This window comes from Hippopotamus amphibius, chromosome X (assembly GCF_030028045.1).
Source record: "Hippopotamus amphibius kiboko isolate mHipAmp2 chromosome X, mHipAmp2.hap2, whole genome shotgun sequence".
In the NCBI taxonomy this organism is placed as follows: Eukaryota; Metazoa; Chordata; class Mammalia; order Artiodactyla; family Hippopotamidae; genus Hippopotamus; species Hippopotamus amphibius.
In genome coordinates, this window is record NC_080203.1 from 118,178,979 (window position 1) to 118,201,257 (window position 22,279).

Below are 22,279 nucleotides of genomic sequence, written 5' to 3' on the forward strand. Positions count from 1 at the left end.
GTGTTACAAAAGGAAAAAACAAAAGCCCAATTCCTTTACACTTATACAGAATCTATATAGAGAAGAAAATCCAGCCTTATATCAACTCAGGTCATAGATTTCTGTTTGCTTATTCTTTCATAAAAACAGTTCATATTCCAAACCCATTTTGAGTAGTGAATACCATGCTCAATTTGCAGATAGAAAAATAGAGTCATTGAGAAAGTATTTTGTTTGTGTTCTACCAGAGCAAGTCAGTGAAAGAGACAAGAACGTGACACCAATTCTCTGGCTGATGGAACAAAAAAAAGAGCTATAGGTCTACACATTTCTATGAAATTTAAGTTATAAGGAATTTTTCTTATGGCTCTAATTTAGTCTATAATTTGTCACTCAAATATCACCACCCTACAATTATATTAATGAATCGTCTCTAATCATTTACAAAGCACTCCTCCGACACTCCCTTAAGGTGTACATTAATGATTGGATACTTGACCTGTTCATAGGCTGCTTTGGATCCTGTCAATATTTGCTGTCAAAAAACCCATTTACGTTCCTGGTTTCTTGAGTGATGCCTTAAAGATGAAAAAGCAGCAGGCCAGTGAGTTAATGCCTCATTTTTCAATGTGGCTTTTCTTTGACACCTACTCCAGAAATATCCATTTTGTGTGCCCCTTTTCCAAGGCCATTCTCAAGGTGTAAGTCTATGATTTTAGAGCTGGTTTAGAGATTGTTAGTGGTTAGAGCTAACTTTGGTCAAGTGAAAAGAGCTCTTTGGAGAAGGGTTTGAAAGAGTGAAAAAGTCTGCCCTAAGGTCAGGCAGCTTGGATTTGGAATCCTGGCTTTTCCTCAAACTGTTTGTGTGACTTTGAGCAAATCACCTAGCCTCTTTGAGGCTCAGTTTCTTTATGAGTAGTAAAATGAAGATGATAGTCTGCACCTCAGAAGTTTGTTGTGAGGATGAAGGTGTTATGACAACCTAGGCTGAATGTTGGGGTTTTGGGGTAGATAAGGTAGTTTGTGGTGGATGTGGGGAGGGGTAGTTACTGTTCCACAACCTCACCACCAGGTTAAGATGAAACTTAGTCCCTACCCAACTCTGCCACTTTGTTAAACACGCATTTGTTAGCAAACAAGCAGAAACCATCCATACAGTCTGTCTGTAAGCTCGATGAAGCCTCAGCTTTTGTCCCTTTAAATGCTCTGACTGCCAGTTTGCATAAAAGGTTCACTGGAGGCAGGTGGGGATTCCATTGCTCCCAGTTGGCAGCAGCCAGCTGGAAATCCTCTTTATCAATGGCTGGAGACAGGCCCATTTAGGGATCACTTCTCTGAGCTCTGTCTCTAAAGATGCAAGCTATAGGCATCAGATTCTTACACTCTGTTCATCAGTGTGGGAATTGTCTCTAAAATATTTTAACAGGACTTCCCTGGTGGTCCAGCAGTTAAGACTCTGCGCTCCTAATGCAGGGGGCCCAGGTTCGATCCCTGGTCAGGGAACTAGATCCCTCATGCTGCAACAAGAAAAACAGATCCTGCACACTGCAACGAAGATCCCACACGCGGCAATGAAGATCCCGCATCTGCAACTAAGACCCGGTGCAGCCAAATAAATAAAAAAACAAATATTTTAAAAAAATAAAATATTTTAACCACGCTACATATCTTAACCTCCTCCAACTTCATCAAGAGAAGCCATTTCTAATACTCATTCCGTTACTTCACGTATTTTTGCCATTTATGCAAACATTAAAGCCTCGGGTATTGGTGGAGACGAAGTTAACAGAAAACACTTGGAGTAGCAATCTGGGGAATGTGGTCTTAGTGATATTTTACCACCTAACCACCCCAGGAGGATGAACTCCTAATTAAAGCAACAGAGTTCCCTAGAGTTGTAGTTTAAACCAATCTGTGCGTATAAAATAGCACACTGTCCATGCTAAAGCAGTTTAAAGTAAATTACAGACATCTTAACAGTGGGCAGAGTGAACCATTTTAAATGCACATCAATACTCATTCACTTAGGGATGATCTCTTTCAATGGTTGTCAGATTGGGCCCCCAAGTTCCTTGGAACTGCTCATGGCCCAGGGCTCGGGGGGAAGCAGATGGAGTCTGGGCTCCTTACCACCTTGGCCAGAGCAGCTCCATCTCCACCTAGTTTGCATTTTAGATATTCCCACAATACTTTACTTAAAAGAAGGGTTCCATGGCCAAGAGGTTTGAAAACCATTAATGAAGCCTAACATTCATATTAAACGAATGGGGAAGATGAGACCCAGATCAGTTGTCACTTTTTCAAGTACAGAGAATCTATAGCCACTCCTAGCACTGGGCTGTTTTCACTACCATAAGCTGCCCATGTACCATGTGGAGAGGCTACATGCACTGCTAAAATCAATCTCTGTGCAAGAAAAGGTGGTATTTCCATAGCATATGCTTTACTGAATACACTACCCTGGGTGATTTTTACATGTTCCATTACTGAAAACTACAACCTACCACAGAGCATACTCACTTGACTAAATGGGTTAGTTTAGCAATCATATCTTTCAAAAACAATATGTTAACTTGAACTTCTCATTAGGAAGATGCCCTCTGTAGATGCTTAATAGATGAGTCAGGGTAGTGGGGATCTAATTAAACTTTTAGTCAGTAAACTTTCTTCCAGATAGTCACTATATCAACTTTTTCCTTCTTTCATCCAAACTGTAGTAATGGAAATAGTTGTTAGTTCAATATACATCATCTTCAGTGAGCCTTATTTACATTGTTTTGATCTCATTTCAGGACCCTAATGATATTTCATCCAATCTAAGACTGTCAATTGTAAAATACTGGTATTTTATGAACTGCTTAGAAATAAAACAAATGTGCCCATTAAAAATTTAAGATACCATTGGCTGTAAGACACTCTGATTCCAGAGATATTAGAAGAGGTGCATCTTGGAATCATGAAGTATGCTACCATATTTGCCACCATATAAGAGATATTTTCTCCCTTGTCTTATGCCCCCTCCTCCTCCCACCATAGGCCACCTGATATTTCCATTAAGCAGAGGAACAGCATAGAAGGCTCAGCCTTAGTTTTTCCAAAATGCTTCCCTCTAAAATTGTGCTGCACTTATGTTTTAGCATGTATGATACATAGTGACCCCCAATACTTCTTGGCTTGTTGGTCCTAGGAATGGTGATGTACCTCTCTTGATACCCACCACAAACACTTTGGATCTGTTTCCCTTCTGTGGGATCAGCATTATTCTAGTAGGGAAGAAAGTTTTAAAGCCCTGTATGGAAAAAGTCACTTCCTGTTCTCCAGAGCAGAACACAGATCTGCCATTTGCATGAACATGGACACTGGATACTTCCTGTGTCTTGAGTTAAAACATTCCCTTGGCAATAGAGCTCATATCAGGCAGTTCCAAATACCACACTTCCTAATGATTTTGTTTGGTGTGGTACCAAAATTATCCAAACTGAGTCACAAGGTAACAAAATATTTTGCTCCCTTTGCTCAGGCATCATTTTCATTCATAACATCAAAGTGCAATTTTCAACTTTTCAAGCTCACATATCATAAGGCAACACTTTATCTCAAATGGAAAAAAAGTACATTCTGCCTTTAAAAAAAGTTTTAATGCTTGTTTTATGTGAGTGATACTCGTGGATGATGATGTTTTTGGTCTGCATTAAACATTCTTGCCTTTTGATAACAGATGAAATATGGACAAAATTCAAATTTACATATTCTCTTTCCCAAGTTTGAATTACTATGTCGTATTTTCCTTATATAATTTAATGTTTAGCATATTTCATGTTTTCTAGAAGGTATTTAATGTTTACTGTAGATGGAAATTAGTATGTTATCATAATAAAGGACAAGAATCTATGAACTGTGATACCAATGAACTTGACTTTTCAGCACTCTCCTTACACACTGACCCACACAGTGGTGTGTCGGGGAGAAGGTAGAAGAGTGTCAGTTACGGAGACCAGAGTGCTAGAATAGCTAGTAGGACATTATGGGAAGGAGGAGGTGGTTTTGGAGGTGTGCTTGCCCCCTTCCCATGGTAAATCTGAAGGAAGCTGAAGGAGGGCTAAGGTGTGGGATGGTTTCTGAGAATGCTGTTGCCTCCTTTCTTATCATTATGTGTTCCTTCCTCATCCCAGAGAGTGGAAAATATTAAGCACCACAGGAGGGCAACAGCCAGAACAACCTGTCTTCCAATTATTCCAGCCAATAGGGATTTGTGAAATCACTGCACAGATCTAAGGATGAGTACCAGAAATCTGGAATAAATGGAAGTCAAATTTCCCTTTGCATATTTTTGTACTGCTATTATAGCAATTTTCTTGAGGTAAGAAGCTTTAAAGATACACTTTTCAGGTTTGTTTTGCTTCACAATGATTACCATCTCAGAATGTCATTGCAATTTCTTACTTAGGCTAAATCTTTCCTGTTTTGTCTTCTAGGCAAATATCAATATCCCAATGGGAGCCTTTCGGCCAGGAGCTGGGCAACCCCCCAGAAGAAAAGAATGTACTCCGGAAATGGAGGAGGTGAGGAAAACTGAGCTGGCAGAGCTCAGCACTGTCTTTCTCTTCCAACATCCTGACTAGAGGGGGGCAGAGGCAAGGCGAGGGCCAGCTTTCCAGGACAAGGAGGGCACAGATGGATGTGGGTCAAGGAGTCATCATGTAGTACATGCATTTCTTTGGCTGTCTTCCTCAATCAGCCCTGAAACACACTGCCCCTCACTTCCCTTCAACCGAATCTAAGTGCCTGGCGCAGGTACTTGAAGATGTTGAGTTTCGCATCTAGTTTATTCATTGACTGCATGTGTCTTCGTGTGTGTGTGTGTGTGTGTGTGTGTGTGTGTGTGTGTGTGTGTGTGTAGGGGGAGGGGGGACCTCTGAGATGCTCTTGGTTCAGCAACAGTCAGCAGCTTTCTAAGTTTTCACCCTGAAGCTTTTATTCGATTGAACAGTATGTATGTAGTACAGCTTCTGATGAGTGATGAACCTCAGTGTGAACGCAGGTAATAAGCATGTTAAATTACTTGTGGGGTCAAACAAAAAGTCCCAATCTCTGGGTATTTACTCTGAAAAGAGGAACTTGCCAGGGAGTCTATCAATTCCTGTATTTTTCCCTCCCTCCAATTCTTTTCCTTTCCTCTAAATTCAAATACCCAGTCTTCTAAAATGGGGGCTAAAATACATCATGGGTGTAATAAATAGAGAATAGTTCCCTGCCCAAATGGGTATATTTTTTTCCTCAATTGTGACTTTTCTGATGAAACCTGGAAGGTCCGATTCTGAAAAAAAAGTTAAGGTCTTGGAGCAATAAATAAAGCCACAGGGCACTGCAAACTGAATTTTATCTTTTTTAAAAGGTGAAAAGGCTTTTTAAACTTTTGTATGTAACCTTTTTGGTATTTGCTCCAAAAGAACACCTATTGGCATTTCAAAATTTCCTAATAAAACTTTGGTTGTCCTGCACCTAACCTTTTTTTCTCATAAATAATTCCTGATGTGGTCATAAGTGAGTGGTTCCAGCCTCCTATAAATAGAAAGATAATTTTTGAAAGGAGGAGATAGAGTATTTGAGTGACATCGCCAAGTTCTGGAATTTCAGTCACTAAGTCACCCTTGATGAAAAACAAATTCTGAACAAACAAGTTGAAAAGACCTGGCCCTACTCTGCTCTTATGGTGCATAATTTCAAGTTCCACTGCTGCTAACTTAGCCACCCAGTTAGCTCATGATCATGGGCTCTCCCTCTGGGACTTGGATCAAGTATTTGAGTCTCTGTCTGCAAAATACGATCCTGTCCATTCTTCAGAGGGTCTCTGTGAGGAAAGAGTCAGTGATATAACAGACATGGCATAACCTAGCAGGTATTCAGTAAATGACTGTTTATGGATTGATCGGATTATCCAATTTTTATGAGGGACTCCTGGGCCTATTATTTTGCATGTTGTAAGAAAAAAGGCACAGGGAGGTAGAAGGGAGGGCAGAAAGACATTCTTTCTACACCTCCATTCATCTCCAATTAGGTTTTCTTCCTGTGCTTCCTCATAAGCTGTGTCTGTCACTGCGTCTGGCAATCAGTTGGAAGGTAGCTTGACTCTCTTTTCTCACTAAATTGACTGATGTGACTGTTGTTTTGCATCTCATCTTCCTCTGTGGTAGAGATGGCCCTCGCTTCTTCTCTACAACTGGCACTTTCCTCCACACAAGCGTCCCAGTTAGGGGGTTGGGAAAGCATTCTGCTCTTACTCTTGCCTTGTCCCCAGTCTGATGGTTCCAGCACATTCTAAAATAACTAACAACTGATACAGCCTGGGTTTTGAAAACTTACTGTATGACCAACCACATAAAGAAACGGCCAACCAACATTCTTTGCAGGATGGAGGGAGCGAGGTATCCACAGGGATCCAGAGACCCCAGGAGTGTTTCTTGAATTGAGCTACACCTTTCTCGTGGGGCTCGCAGGTCGGGAGGGTGGCAACAGGTGGTATTCCCTTATTCTGAGAGCAGAAAGGAACTCTCAGGACTGTGGGGTCTTACAGAAGGGTGGGATCTAATGACTCAAGTTCTGCACTGGGCCTTGGAGTAAGTTTCTCAAGGAAACAATATTGCAAGGGGAGCAGTTAGGCAGCTTAGCTTGGCTACAAGGCCCCAGCTACCTTTTGTCGCATAGTTTGAATGGGGAAGTGGAATCTGAATTCAAATAACCTATACAGCCCCGCTTTTCTATTATTATCCTGTATAAAACTTGGAATTGCTTACTTTCTTAGATTTGAGATTCATTGCGTAGCTTTGCATTAAGATAATCACTGTCTAAAGTTGAGGGCATAACACACTACCCCTGAACAGAACAGGCCACCTCTATCACAGCCAGGACCTCCCCCATCTCAATCCTGCCACCATCTCAGATGGGAAGAAGAAGAAGGACCCTAGCAGGAAGCCAGGACAGGCCATCTGACAAGGCCTGTGAGCACTGGCTGGGTCTCCCACCCACCTATGGTCTCTGTAAGCCCTTGCTCTGTTCACAGACCTGGAGAACGCCCTCCATCTGCTCAAGTTTGGCCTGTGCCCGACACAGAGGCCTTACAACCAAATCCTAAGAAGCAGGGCTGGTCTTTTGCATAAGACAAGGCAGCTGCTTGACTAAAGTGATTTGAAGTGTATTGACAAGCCTCTACTCTGCCTCCCAAGTCTCTCTTTTGACTGAAATTCCATCATTAAGCCACAAAATAGCACACTGGGATTTTCTGGTAATTATTTCTCTCTCCACCTGGTCCCTTTACAAGATGCAAATACACTATTTAAGTCTGGTCTTGGTACTTCCTAGCTGTGAGGTGGTGGGCAAGTTTCTTACCCCTCCCCCCTGCCTTGTGCCTCAGTTTCCTCAACTGTAAAATAGGGATAATAATGGTAATGCATTGGGGATTTATGTGAGGATTAAGTGAGTTAGTAGGTGTAACTTAGCGGAGCTAGCAGGGTGTTTGCTGTTATTAAGTCTTTAGTGCTTGAGCATAACGTGCACATCAGGCCGTTGTGTCACACAGAAGAGAGTTTAGGGGAAAACTCGATAGGGCATTTGGTAGTAAAGAGGGAGATGAAGGTGAGATAGCTGGAAAATGGTTCACCATTTTGCCAAATTTTACAAATACTCGCTCACTCCCAAGGGGGACATTTCCCTTTGACAACAGCCATTCCTGAAACTGGGAATGGCCGGGGGCGGGGGAGGGGAGGGAGGGCCTGATAAGCCTTCTCTCAAGCTTTCTTTATTCAAAACCGAAGAATGTCTTCCATGTCCCTTCTCAATTCAAATATCTACTTAAAAAAGAAAAGAGAGCATACTTAGCCAAATGGGGCCATCTGGACCCTGCCTGATCATGCCTTAATGTATTATAATTCTTATGATAACACATTCATAGGAAAAAAATGGAATCTGACTCACCTTATTTTTTAAAAGATGAGAGAATATTCAGTTAAGAACATGTACCACCACTAACCCCTCTCCTGAGTAAATATCTTAAAACCTACTTCTTAAATATACCCACTTATAATTTCCCACTATATGTGACCTTACCAAATCAAGTGCTAAAAGTTTCACCTTGATAAATAAAAAACACAGTGCATTGAGGTTTTAATAAATTTAAAGGACAGTGTCTAATATTAAATATTTTCATCCTTTTGTATGTTTGTACAGTGAATCTTTGCACACAGACACATAACTGCACACATTGGCTTTATGTGTTAATTGTGCCAATACAGCACATTTTGATATTAGAAAGATAGTGACTGTGACTCACCCGGGAACTTAACAGAAGGAATTGGAAACATTTTTCTCCTTCATGCTTGTTTATTAAGATCTAGCCCACCTAACAACCATGGGAACATTTATAAGTGAGGAAACATTTTTCCTTTCACCACTACATATATATATTTTTAAAAAGAGCACTTTATGGCCTTGTTTAAAATTTCTTTCCAAAAGCCTAACAAAGAACATTTTGGAATACCTTGTCCTCCAAGTGGATGTTTACCAGTTTTAACTATTACTTCTAAATCTGTATTTATAAACGATGAATGTGCGCCTGTGATGAAAGGAAGCTGAGCCTATGGTTCTGTACATTGACCCAGGGAAACAACATTTTCCAGATATTTACAACAGGTACAGACTACATTGAATTACTCTATCATTTTCTGTGGGTGACATGTTAGCTATTTCATCAGCACTGTGCCAGATTCAAAGAAAATGACTATAGGAAAAGCCATTAGCCTTTAGTAGAAGAAGAGTACCTCAATATGTTATATTTCTACTCAGCCTCTCAAATAAGCAATTTAAAAATGTTTCTGTAAAGGACACATCTACCAAATAATTGGCTACATTTTGGGAAGCTTGAACATTTTCTTCCCTTTCCCTTTAGGGTTTAGACAATTTGAGAACGAGATGTAGGAGTCCGCTGGGGGCTAAAGCACAGTATTGGCTTTAACACCCAAGTTACAGGGCTGCCTAGTTAGGCCGGCAACACATATGGGCGCAGGGCTTGCAGCTAAGAAAAGTGGGCAGTTTCTTAGTCTTTTTCCCAGAGCTGTATTGGTTCATTCAGCTGTTGGCCCAGCAGGTGGAGCTCTGCCAGTCTCACAGGGGGCCTGTGTTAGTTTGGGTCCTCCAAGAAGCAGAGCCAAAGAAGGGATTCGACAGGCAAAACATTCATTGGGGAAAACACTTGTAAGGAAAAATGGGAGGGTCGTTAGACTGTGATGCAGGTGAAGGAGAGTGGGACAGAGGGTTGGGCGGAAGCATCTCAGACAACAGTGCTGTTCTAAGGAAAATTCTAGAGCCCAAGTCCTCCCAGAGGAGTCCCAGGTCTCCCAGGAACAGGCCCGCCTTAGGATCCTATGACACTCAGTTATTGGCCACAAGCAGCCGTGGGAAGTGTGACCTCAGCGTGGTCATGGGCAGGTTTCAGGCCGAGGCAGCTGGGGCTGTCATTCAATTACCCTCCCTGCAGGAAACTGATCCAAGAGGCGTGCTCTTGCGACTGCCACAGAGGTCAAATGTTCCTCCAACACCTTCGTTCCAGGGCCCTGGAAAATATGCCCCCCACCTCTAGCAGATAGGAGGAATGAGCTAACCAGCCACCGTCTGTAATAATGAATTGGAGTTCTAGGAGCCGCACAGAGCAACGGATCTCACTGTTTTACAGCCACTGTTAATATGTGTGTTTGATGTATGTACAGAGAGGCATAGACTTGTCACTATGGCACATTCTTGGGCTTAATCAGCTAAATAACAATCAACAAGTGTGCCTGTGCACTTCTGTACCAGGCACTGGAGGAGCCACACACACAAAAAAGTATAGGATGTGGTCCTGCCCTAAAGCCACAGCAACATAAAAACGTAAAACGATAGGAAACGTAAAATACTTTCCAAAGCAGGAGGGGAGATCTGGGCCTCCTCTGCCGCTCCATCCTATTCCACTCATATTCAAAGAGGTTTTGCTTATGTCAGTTTCAGTTTGTTTCTGCTTCCCAGAAATGTAATTGGAACAAAGGCTGGCAGCCACTGCACCCCAAACCAAAATAAAAGGAAAACTCCTGGACCAAGTCATTGTTAGAGGCAGCCATAAACTGTCTACAAACCTCTGCTTTTCAGGCATGTTATGATATTATGATACCAAATTAAATTTGATCTTGTAAGACGCTTCTCTTGGAAACACAAATCCTTTTAACTAGTGGTAATTTTTATTAGCTATCAGACACTGAACAGTACTCTCGCTGTTGTCTAAGTCATGGGGAAATTACTTGTTTTCTTCTTCCAACTTTATTCCTCTATAAACTTCAGGAGATCTTCTCGAAACTCTGAGGGTATCTCAACAGCACAAGAAAAAAGTCACTCTGCTAGAATTATACTCTGTCATTATTTTTGCTTTGTTTTCTGCTTCATGTCTATGACCCAGAGAGACCAAATATCTTTTTCGGTGAGCTAACTCTTTTTCCTTTTTTTCTCTTCAGGGTGCTCCTCCCGCTTCAGATGAGGAGAAGAAGCCAATTCCGGGAGCTAAGAAACTTCCAGGACCTGCAGTCAACCTATCGGAGATCCAGAATATTAAAAGTGAACTGAAGTATGTCCCCAAAGCTGAACAGTAGTTGGAAGAAAAAAGGTGAGTGAAAAACTATTTTCTTTGTCTCAAAAAGACCATTATAAAAATGGTTTACAGAAGACTTCCACTGAAGGAGTCTGGAATTCCAGAAGTGTTTACTAAGTATCAGGGCCTTCAGGTTGGACCAGTATTTCTGGCGCAAAGGTTTTTGGGTAAGTAAAGTCAAGCTTTTAAGCCTGTCTTATTCCCAAACCAGTCAGAGGGCCATTGAGGATGTTTGTCTGCCATCCCCTTTCTGGTCACCTTCTTAGTTGGGGAAGGGTGGGGTTCGGAGAGAAAAGATACTTGGGAGGGGGCCTTGAGGAGCTTTTGATCTTCAGGGGGCAGGGAACCCTCCATCATTCCAGGCCTCAGTTTCCCTACCCAGATGCCCCAAAGAGCGACGAGCTCCTTCTGAACTGGAGGATCAGAGGAGCAAGGAGCTGAGGAGGTTTAGTGGTAATCCAGGTGCATATAGGGCAGACCAAGAGGACCTGGTAATGACTCTGGAGGTAGAGGAGGCAAGGGTAGGATCAAAATTGTACCTGCTTGCAGAGGCGCTGCAAGCAGGGCCTGTGACTTTAGTTTCATTTTCATTGGCTCTGTTCAATAATGATCCCCTGGTGAGGGCTCAGCCCCACCCTTCACTGCAGACCTGACACCTGCAGACCAGTGTGGGATTTCTGTCAGCAGTGGGCTTGTGGAATTGGCCCAAGTCATGGCTCTTTCTCCTTTGAGACCCTGGGGTCTTTATCCAACATTACGGAAGCCTACCACACACAGTTTATTCCATTTCTTAAGCAGAAGTTTAAATCTAGAGGAGAAGAATCTATATGGGCAACATAAAACAGGTATCTATCTGGCTGATGGGCCATTCATTTGTTCATTCACCCATTCATTTGTTTATTACCAATATTTATTGAGTATCTGCTATGTACTGAACACTAGATACACATACCGATCACTTATCACGTGCCAGATACTGTGTGAAGAGTGTACTATCCATTGTTTGTTAAGTTTCATGATACCCAGTACTGCCACCACTCTTGAGATGAGTCTTAGAGAGCTTCACACCTACCTCCCACTGTACTTTCCAGACAGACTGCACACTCCCTGTGGGTATTAGGGTGACATCTTCTGACCACGTAGATGGCAAAGGCAAGCACAGCAAATGGGCTCTATAGTGTCTTCTGTAAACATAATGAAGAACAGACATTCTGTGAGACAATTCCACATATGATGGCAATGTTACTTGTTTATGTCACGTTTATGCTGACTTACTAGGACATTTGCAAGTAATTCTGCCGGAAAGTTTTCTTCATAGTGTAGGAGCCGTTTTGAGTTAAAAGAATAGAATAGTATCTAGTGTTTTCAGCACAGTTACATGAACGAACAAAGGAGTAAGAATAAAACACAGTGGATTCTAGGACCATAGAGTGGATCCCAGGAACCTGGATGGGGACAAAGTGACATGAGCAGGAACTGACCTGAAGCATGGCCACACACACTTGGCATCAGTTATGACAGAATGAAGCAAACTGATGGCTGAGTATCATTACACTCAGTCCTGCTTGTATTGCCAAGCTGAGATGAAATATTCCAATATGCTGCAGAACTTTCTTGTGAAAAAGCCCACAGAAGTGAAAGGAACTTTTTGTAACATTTATTATCATCATCCAACCAAGGCGGTTCAGTTAGACACATAAATTTTTAATACAAACTTTAAAGGGTCTTGCTTTTATGAAATCCTTGTTGACCTAAATTTAACCCCAGTTCCAGTTTCAGAAGAATTTGGTTTTGAAGATCCAAATGAATGCTGCTTTAAAATTAGTTCAGAGAGGGGACTTCCCTGGCAGTCCAGTGGTTAGGACTCCACGCTTCCACTGCAGGGGGTGCGGGTTCGATCCCTGGCTGGGGAACTAAGATCCCGCGTGCTGTGTGGCGTGGCCAAAAAAATAAAATAAAATTAGTTCAGAGAGGATCTTGCAGTGTTATTCGGCAGCGAGGCTGATTCTGTAGCCTGGGATCTATGGTTACAGTAACAGGGAACAATACCAACTCAATAAAATATCAAAAAAAGTATTAGAGTATCCAGACTACATTTTTTATTATTTCATTTCCTCAGAGAAGTCTTTAATGATTCTTTTCTCCTGAACAAATTCTAATAATGCAAAACGACTCGGAGAGGCCTATTTGTCCTTATTCTACAGGAATGTGAAAACTTAAGTTGTCCAGGAAATTGATCTGAATTCCCAATGAGGACCGTCTTTGTTTTGAGCTAAGGAGTGATCTTTATTTCTTGTAGGAGAGGTAGTAAGCTGGTTTGTTTTTGACTCATCTATTCTTCTCCTGCAAGTCTGTCAGATTTTGAGACTTCCATGGTCATGGTTTATGGTCACAGAGGGAGAGCATTTCTTAATGTTGATTGATTCAGCAGAATCATAAGCAGTAAATACCCTGGACCAGCCATTATTTAGCCCCTCACTGTTTGGATTTGATTTTCTCCTTTTTGGGCCACCACTTCATCACCTGCCCTCACCATGTACTGTTCAATGATTTAATCAAACGGGTCGTTGTTTGAAGACTGAGTGAATAAGCCCATAGTACCAAATTATAAAAACCACAAGACTTAAGGTTCAAAGTCTATGTTATAACTATTACAATATCTTAGACATAAGACAGAGCAGCACCTCCTTCTAGCTAAGATCAGCACTTCCTTTTAAGTGGGGTTTCAGATTCTTTCTATGCCCTGAGTCATGGCTACAATTGTTCATGAAAATCAATAAAAAACACTATAGGATAAGAATCAGAAAGGCCAATGACTAGCCAGTTAGAGATGAGTATTCATGGTTTGTGGCAAAGGACTTAGGGCTTGGACTTCATCAGGAACCAGAACCAGGCAACACAGAGACAGCACATACCGAATCAAGACCAAGAAACATGGGGGGCCTTCCCTGGTGGTCCAGTGGTTAAGAATCCACCTTCCAATGCAGGGGATGTGGGTTCGATTCCTGGTTGGGGAACTAAGATCCCGCATGCCATGGGGCAACTAAGCCCATGCACCACAACTACTGAGCACTGGGACCACACCTGGAGAGAAGCCCGTGTAGTGCAACAATGAGCCCACATGCTGCAGTGGAGGATCCTGCATGCCGCAACAAAGATCCTGCATGCTGCAACTAACACCTGATGCAGCTAAATAAATAAATAAATAAATAAATTTTCAAAAAGGTTAAAGAAAAAGCTGACTAGATTACTTAAAGAAAAAAAGACCAAGAGACACGGGAGAATCCCAAATAGGCCCCTAATCCACACTGGAACAGGCTGGGGCAGGGAAAGGCAGGTGTCCAGCCCCACACCTCTCAGGATTCTTCTGGCTGTGATTTAAGGTGGCCAGATGGTGAATCAAGCAAGCCCAGGAGCCACATGAAGAGACAGGACCAGCAGCAATGTCTGAAAACCAAGAGCCCTCCCACACTAACATGCCTGCTTGTTTGCTGCATGATCAGGAATCCCCCACCCCATGTCCACCGTCAAAAGCCACTGTCAGCTTGTTTCCTTGTAGCTGCAGGAGAGGCCACCTCAGGCTTCACGGACAGGGGTCTGGGGAACCTGGAGGACTGCTAAGGGCTGGTGTCCAATGGACTCTATGTCCACTTCTGCTCCCTCTCAACCCTCAGATCAGACCACAGGTGCCCAGTCAAGAACCTTTGTAACTAGCTTCTATACCATGGGCACTTTCTTCATTCTGTGCTATAAGATATACAGATGTCAAACTTGGTCCCTGCTCTCAGGAGACTTACATCTTGATGGAAAGATAAAAATAAAATACTTCAAAAGATAGGTAACAATTCAAGAATTAGATAGCAGCTCAGTGATTCAAGATATCCTATAGCTGTTCATGACCCACTAACAAGTAGGCAGTAGAGCAAAGCAAGGTTATGACCTACGAGAGGGGGAATTCACAATGATTTGCCGTTAGGGACAATTTCAAGGAGGTGGTGGGAATGGAATGGTTTAAACAGAGGCTCAGAGATAACCTCTGGATGTAGGGAATACCCAGAGCATCATTATTGGACCAGCCTGCTGAGACCAAACAATTTCTCTAGGGCAACACTTCTTAGACTTTTGGGGCAGAGCAAAACAAGATTCCACAACCCGCCTACATCATCCTTCTCTTTTTCCAGCAGTAAAAGAACCCAGTGATAACAAAAAATTAGAGAGGAACAAAATAAGTATCAAAGCAGCAGCAATGCAGCAATTATGAGAAGAATGATTAACAAAGATAAACCCTAAGAAGAATTCTACAATTATGTTAATGAACACAAAGATAGCAGCAATTGAAAGCCCTGGGAGTGATGAAGCACTAGAAAGAAATTGTCCTTCTGAAGTGGCAGGAATTCCTCCTGTCTGTGTTGGACATTGTAGCATGGCCATGTGTTGTGCGACAGCCAGACCTGATGATTTTGTACTAAACCAGGGTTTTAGAAAAATGCAAAATTGTAGTGATTCTTAATAACTCAGTGGACTTCCCACTGAGTTATTAAGAATCTGCCTGCCAATGCAGGGGACACGGGTTCAAGCCCTGGTCTGGGAAGACCCCACATGCCGCGGAGCAACTAAGCCCATGTGCCACAACTACTGAGCCTGTGCTCTAGACCCCGTGAGCCACAACTACTGAAGCCTGAGTGCCTAGAGCCCATGCTTTGCAACGAAGAGTAGCCGCTGCTCTCCACAACTAAAGAAAGCCCGTGCAGCAACGAAGACCCAACACAGCCAAAAATAAATAAATAAATAAATTTAAAACAAACAAAACAAATAGTCCAAAAGTATTATAGCCATGTCTTTCTAAACAAAAGCCAAAATGTAAATCAAAATACAAGCCTAATTACACTAAAAAACAAACAAAACAAAAAAATAACTCAGCAGCTTTGGCCATGTATATAACTGAAAGTCTATGGAATGAATCCCCATTTTCCTAAAAGAACTGAGGAAAGCACTTGCTTTTTGGAATCAGTGAGTCTTTTAAAGTCACCCAGTGGGCATTGGACCATACTTTGAGAAACACTGCTATAGTGCAGTAAGTGAGAGTGAATTGGAATGATCTGTAACTCCCATACACCCATATGCAGCCCCATGGCCTCAAGTTAGTCTCTTCCCATACCCCAAATTGGCCAAGCAGCCTTGAATCTAGATTTTGTAGTTTGGAAAAGAACCATTATGATGCCCTGTTGGGGGAGGCATGCCTTCTCTATCCAGCACTTTGCCCTAATTCTGTCATCTTCTGTTTATGCTGTCACAATCCTTACCAAAGTGATATATTTCATTTTGTTTTATAATCTTCTTCATGATGCCAGGATATAGCTTTTTGAAGGCTGGGGCACATCTGATACATCTTGAGCACACATGCCTTATTACTGCTGCCCTGACCACAGCAAGTCTGGTGTCTCCTAGAAATACGTTCTTGTAGACTTTCCAAAGTCCTTGCATTCTCAGGGAGATTACTACTTAAAAGCAAGACTAGCTTTTCTCTCAAGGACTGAGGGTAACATTGTTGACCATGATCAGTAAAGGGCTCAGAAATTTGACTTTAATTCATTGATTATAACTTTATTCCTCTGGGAAACTGAAAAATTAGGGAAAATGTCAAGATTGGCCCATTTTCCTCAAAAGGGGAGAAAAATATCTAAATCCAGGAGAAAATCATTTAATTTTCAAGAATTCTTTGGATTTATTTTTCAAAGAACGTCTATGTCCAGATAAGACATATCTACCAACCAGTCATCCAGAGAGATGCCATCTCTGATCAAGGAGAACATAAGGTGTTCATTACTCTTAAGTGTTAAGCATTATGCATCACGATTGTTCTTGCTAATTCAAAGGCTAATTTTGAGAGTGTTGGCAGAAGGGCAAATTGATGTACTCAGACACTTGATGAAGTGTGTTTAGCACCTAACAACAGACCCCCAAAATACATGAAACAAAAACTAACGCAATTGAAGGGAGAAATAGACAATTGAACAATAATAGCAGGCAACTTGAATACTCCACTTTCAACAATGGATAGAGCAACTAGACAGAAGATCCACAAGGAAATTGTCTCAGTCTGCTTGGGCAGGTATAAAAGAATACCATAGACTGGGGGGTTTATAAACAACAGAAATTCATTTCTCACAGTTCTAGATGGTGGGAAGTCCAAGATCAAGGCACCAACAGATTTGGTGTCTGGTGAGAACTTGCTTCCTGGCTCATAGATGGCCATCTTCATCCTGTGTTCTCACACGGCAGAAGGAGCAAGGAAGCTCTCTGGGGTTTATTTTATAAGGGCACTAATTCCATTCATGAGGGCTCCACCCTCATGACCTTTTCACCTCCCAAAGGCCCCACTTCCTAATACCATCACACTGTGGATTAGGTTTCAACATATGAATTTGGAGCGAGGGAACATAGACATTCAGCCTATAGCAGAAATAGAAGACTTGAATAACACTAAACCAACTAAATATAACTGACATCAGCGGAACACTCCACCCAACAACATCAGAGTACACATTCTTCTCAAGTGCGCATATGGCACATTGTTCAGGACTTGTTCCATGTTAGGCAATAAAACAAGTCTCTACAGCAAAAACTGACACAACAGTGTAAAGCAATTATACTCCAATAAAGAGCTTAAAAAAAAGTCTCAAATTTAAAAGGATTGAAACCATGGCAAGTATGTTCTCTGACTACAACAGAATGAAATTAGAAGTCAATAACAGAAGGAAGTTTGGGAAATTCACAAATTGTGGAAATTAAACCACACTCATTAATAACCAATGAGTCAAAGAAGAAATCACAAGGGAAATTAGAAAATACTTTGAGACAAATGAAAATGAAAATATAAGATACCAAACTGTGGCATGCAGCAAAAGCAGTGCTTAGAGGGAAATTAATATTTGTAAACACTTATATTAAGAAAGAACAAAGATCTCAAATCAACAACCAACCAATCAAATCAATATTAGCAGCTCTGTATTTGGGAACCATGCCCTTTATCATCTTAGAATAAGCTTTACCCATATTTACATAAATGGCAGATGATTAAACTGATGCATGAATGGAAATATCCGCTCTTTCAAATGGTAAAATCTAATAAGTTAAAAAAATCTATTTGTAGAAACACTGTAACAACATGACAGAAACTGGGAAATAAAAAGTAATCACCCACAAGATCACCATTTAGCATAATACATTGATATCTTCCCTTCCAGTTTTCCCCCTGGGTTTACATATGGGATGCGATACAACTAAGCTGCTAACAATAGGGGTTTTAGGTCACGAAGACTTGGTCTCATTACCTTCTACCTTTACAACTTTGAGCTCTATGTCTCTATTTTCTCGTTTCATAAAAAGCAGAAAATGGTGTCTCCTTGTAGGGTTTAGGATTAGGGAGATATGAAGGATTAGGGAGATTTTAAAAAGTACATCCAGGCACAGCACCTGGTATGGAATAACTACACATAAATGGAAACTGATTCTCCTTTTACTTTTTTCTCACATAGCATCATTCATAGCACATGTACGGTTTTGAATCTTGCTTTTTCCACTTCACATTTTCTCACAAGAATATTTTTTCAGTTTTACTGAGAAATAATTGACATACATCACTGCCTAATTTTAAGGCATGCAGCTTGATGGTTTGATTTATATATATTGTGAAATGATTATAGACAGGTTCAGCTAACATTTATCATCTCATACAGATACAATAAAAAGAAAAGCAAGAAGACAAGAAAAAAGAAAAAAGAAAAACATTTTTCTCCTTGTGATGAGAACTCCTAGGATTCATTCTCTTAACAACTTTCCTATATACCACACAGCACTGTTAACTACAGTTATCACATTGTACATTACATTGCTAGTACTTATTTATCTTATAATTGGAAATTTGTACCTTTTGACCACCTTCCTCCAATTACCCCTCCCACCCTCTGCCTCTGGTAACCACATGTCTGATCTCTTTTTCTATGAGTGTGTGTGTGTGTGTTTTAGACACTACATATAAGTGAGATCGTATAGTATTTGTCTTTCTCCATCATAAGAATTTTTTATGCTGCTTTGTAGCTTTCAAAATTAAGATGATTTATTTTTCATAGTCTGACTTATCATGATATCATAACCTTTTCCCTCTGCTCAAAGACAGAGGACTGATTTATTGTTTTACATAGAACTAAACTTAAAAAAAAAAAACCCAACAACTTCTCCAAATGTCTTCCCTGTGGTTTGCTGGAAAATTTTTGTCCTCAATTTTGAAATGTTTCTTGCTTTGACCCAATTACAGAAGCTCTATTCACTTTGTTTGAAGCAAATGGTTTTATGCTGAGATTTTTCACTCTAGTGAAGTCACATTTCTTTTGATTTGTGATGCTCTTTTTTTTCCCCTGCTCCCCACTTGGTTAGTATAAAGATGAGTTTTGCAGTGGTTCTGAACTGCATCAAGGTTTTATTCATTTATTAACCTGCCTGGCAAAGCTATTGTTCTAGGCTCTGGTTACAGCCTGTGTGGGTGTAAAGTACTCTTGAGGGTGAACGTGAGGAGTCTTTGAGCTGATCGTGGCAGTTGCTTTAAGAGACCCCCTACAGCAAACACACAGAAGCTACCTGGATGGTTTCTATTAAAGCAGAGATCTGGAGGGCCTAGTGTGTGAATTCTCAGGAGGGATTTGGAATTGATGAGAATAGATCTGAGCCCAGAGAAGTACATCTGCTCCAGCCAGCTCGCTAGAAGGCAGAGGTGACTCAGGACCAAATTTTGTAGAACCTTGTACTCTGGCATGCAGATTTCCATGGGCTAACGGGCAGTTCCCACTGGCACTTGCCCTGCTCCCAATGCGATGGAACTCATTACCCTATCCCAGTGGTTCTGGGGGTAGAGGGCAATGTCTAGATATGGTTTGAGTTGTCACAACTTGAGGGAGGCATGGACTGTCACTGTCATCCAGTGGGGAGATACCAGGGATGCTGGTCAATGTCCCACGATGCCCAGGACAGCCCCTCCAACAAAGAATTATCCAGTCCTAAATGTTAGTTGTGCTGAGAGTAAGTAACCCTGATTGATCTACTTGAAAGGTTGATGTCAGGACCAACTTGCAAACATTCCTTTCCAAGCAATCAATGCACTGCATTTTACAGAAATTAAAACATTAATAAAAAGGGAATAGTAATTAACTGCCCAACATTTATAATCTCTTCACGGAGACTTATGAATCAAGCAGTGAAATATGATTCTTTTGTCAATTGGTAACCTCAATGTATTTATGGTATATGGTACATATGGAATATTCCTGAATTATAGTATTAGGCCTTAAACACAACTATTTTTGGTAGGTTATCTTTTCATCTCGAATGTATCAGAAAGCAGTAGGTTATCTCAGCAGCTCATCAAGTCTTTTAAAATATGAATGCTAAGCATTAAGCATTAGCAATCATTGGCACCAACATCAATGTCCTCATTTTTATTGTCATTGTTAGCATTTATCATATGCTCGTGATATGCCTGACACTGTGTCTTGCACTTCACGTGCATTATTTCATTTACTTCTCGTGCTGACTGCATGGAGTATATACTGTGATGCCTATTTCATTTATGGGGAAAAGAAGGCTGAGAGAGTTTGTGTAATTTGACCAAAGTCATCCAGCTTGTAAGTCACAGAGGTGAGACGCCAACTGTCATCTGTCACACTCCACAGCCAGTCCTTCTAATCACTAGCACCCACTGCATCCTTTAAAAATGTTCTTTTAGTTGTAGTCTTCTGAGCTTTGCCAATATTTCACTGTGTTAGGTCGCAGAAAAAACAAACAGAGGCTTAAAGAGGCTGCAGAAACTGTCACCCCCACAAAGAGATGACACCACAACTCTGACATGTTGGTTTATTTATTTGTTCATTCGTTTGCTCATTCATTCATCCACTCACGAATGCATTCAGTCATTCAACAAGCATTTATTTACCATAAAGCATGCACCAGGCGCTGAGGATATCAGCTCTGGGGATTCAAATACACATCAGGGAATCTAGCTGGGGTCAAGTGAACAGACAGAATATGGCCTGGAAGCGCAAATAATTTGCTCTCTTTAAGGATCTTGGAAAAAAGGAAGGATTCATTAATGTCTGTAAATATCAGAGAAAGCATGAGAGAGAGACTGAGAGAAAGGCCAAGGAAGCGAAGGAAAGAAGGGGAGGAGGAAGGAGAGGGGACGGAACAGCAGCAGTGGTGGCCGTGCCTGGGATGCCGTGGCCCTGGCCCAATGCTGACAAAACTGCAGCAGAGGAAGGCCAGGCCTCTGCAGAGCCTTCCTTTGCTCCGGGGCTGAGTGAGGGCTTGGCAGGCATCTCTGTGTCATCAAGAGGCAGCCGTCTCCTACCCATGAAGTCTTTTCTCTCATTCCTTCTCACACTGTGTGCAGCCCACGCAGAAAACTGGGGAAGTGAATTCCAGGCTGTCTAATCAGGCTTGGCTGCATCGTGACAACGCTGCTCGTTTTAACTCTCCCCACACGTTGTGGCATTTGAGAAGGAGGAGTCACGAGGAGCAAATCGAGACTTGTACATGTAACTCGTACTCCCTCGCCACCGCTCCCTGCCCGGGAACTGACCATCCACACCCTCTGGTTTAGGACTTTATGCAGATGGTGAGGTGGTGGCTGCTTTAATCCCAGGCAAGGTCAGTCAACTGGCTTCTCACCAAGGGACGTTTCTATTAAGCGGCAGACAGATTGGAGTTGGTTTTGACCAGGCAGGTGGCACAAAAGGCTGCTCAGAACAATTCATCGACTGCTGGAAAAACAGCAGAAGGCAAGCCTGTCCTATTGCCTGGAAGTCACTGGATGGCTTCTAGAAAGGACAGCGGCACTTCCTTCCACCCCAGAAGACCTGCCCTGACGTGTCAAAGGCATAGCCGAATCCTTCACATATCATACACATTTTTCTGCCTAGCTCTTGCCTGACCCCCAATTTTACAAACAAATGATAGGAATTAAAGCTGCTCTTTAGTTCCGGAGGCAACAATTCCTGAAAACTTACCAAACAGGGTTATTAAATTCTGAGTGTTCAAACATCCATTTATTCAGACTCAATTAACTTTCATTTCCTAATCATTTTGTACATGGGCTACCTGGAATTTACTTTGGCTGAATTAACATTTTTCTTCATAAAACAAGTTAACAGCATGAACTGGATTTGAACAGGAAGGATTAAAGTACTGGAATGAATTCACTCCTTTAGTAAGTGAACATCTGGGCACTTACCACGTGCCAGGCACTATCCCATTAACGGTAGCCGATATAAGACAATGTCTCCTGAGGGGTCCCCCAGTATAGTTGGGTGCGAATGCAAAAGTGAACTTTAGCACATAACGGCTGTAGCAGGAAAGAAGAAACAAGTCGTGGCCTCTGAATACAAGTGACAGAGATTCTAGACAGGATGTTGGAAAACAAATATTCTACTGAAAGAAGGTTGAAGAGCACACACGTTAGAGGTGATGGAGGCATAGGTTCATGCCTTGGCTTTGTTATTCTCTTGGTCTGTGATTTAGTTTAGCACTCTGTTTCTTCTGAAAAATGAGAGAATTACCTGCCTCATGGGGGCAATTTTGCTCCCC

At 41.7% G+C, this 22,279-nt stretch overlaps 1 protein-coding gene and 1 non-coding gene across 2 annotated transcripts in view; both read left to right on the top strand.

Annotated features, from left to right (window-relative positions):
- Positions 1 to 22,279, top strand: part of SMPX (small muscle protein X-linked) — a 50,378-nt gene that overhangs the window by 10,965 nt on the left and 17,134 nt on the right. The window contains exons 3-4 of the mRNA XM_057719401.1: positions 4,455 to 4,541; positions 10,512 to 10,660. Coding sequence (XP_057575384.1) covers positions 4,455 to 4,541; positions 10,512 to 10,646 — 222 coding nt within the window. The 3' untranslated portion in view covers positions 10,647 to 10,660. The remainder of the gene's footprint in view (positions 1 to 4,454; positions 4,542 to 10,511; positions 10,661 to 22,279) is intronic.
- On the top strand, positions 1,410 to 1,482 carry TRNAR-CCU (transfer RNA arginine (anticodon CCU)). Its single transcript has one exon. It is a non-coding gene; the product is annotated as a tRNA-Arg (tRNA).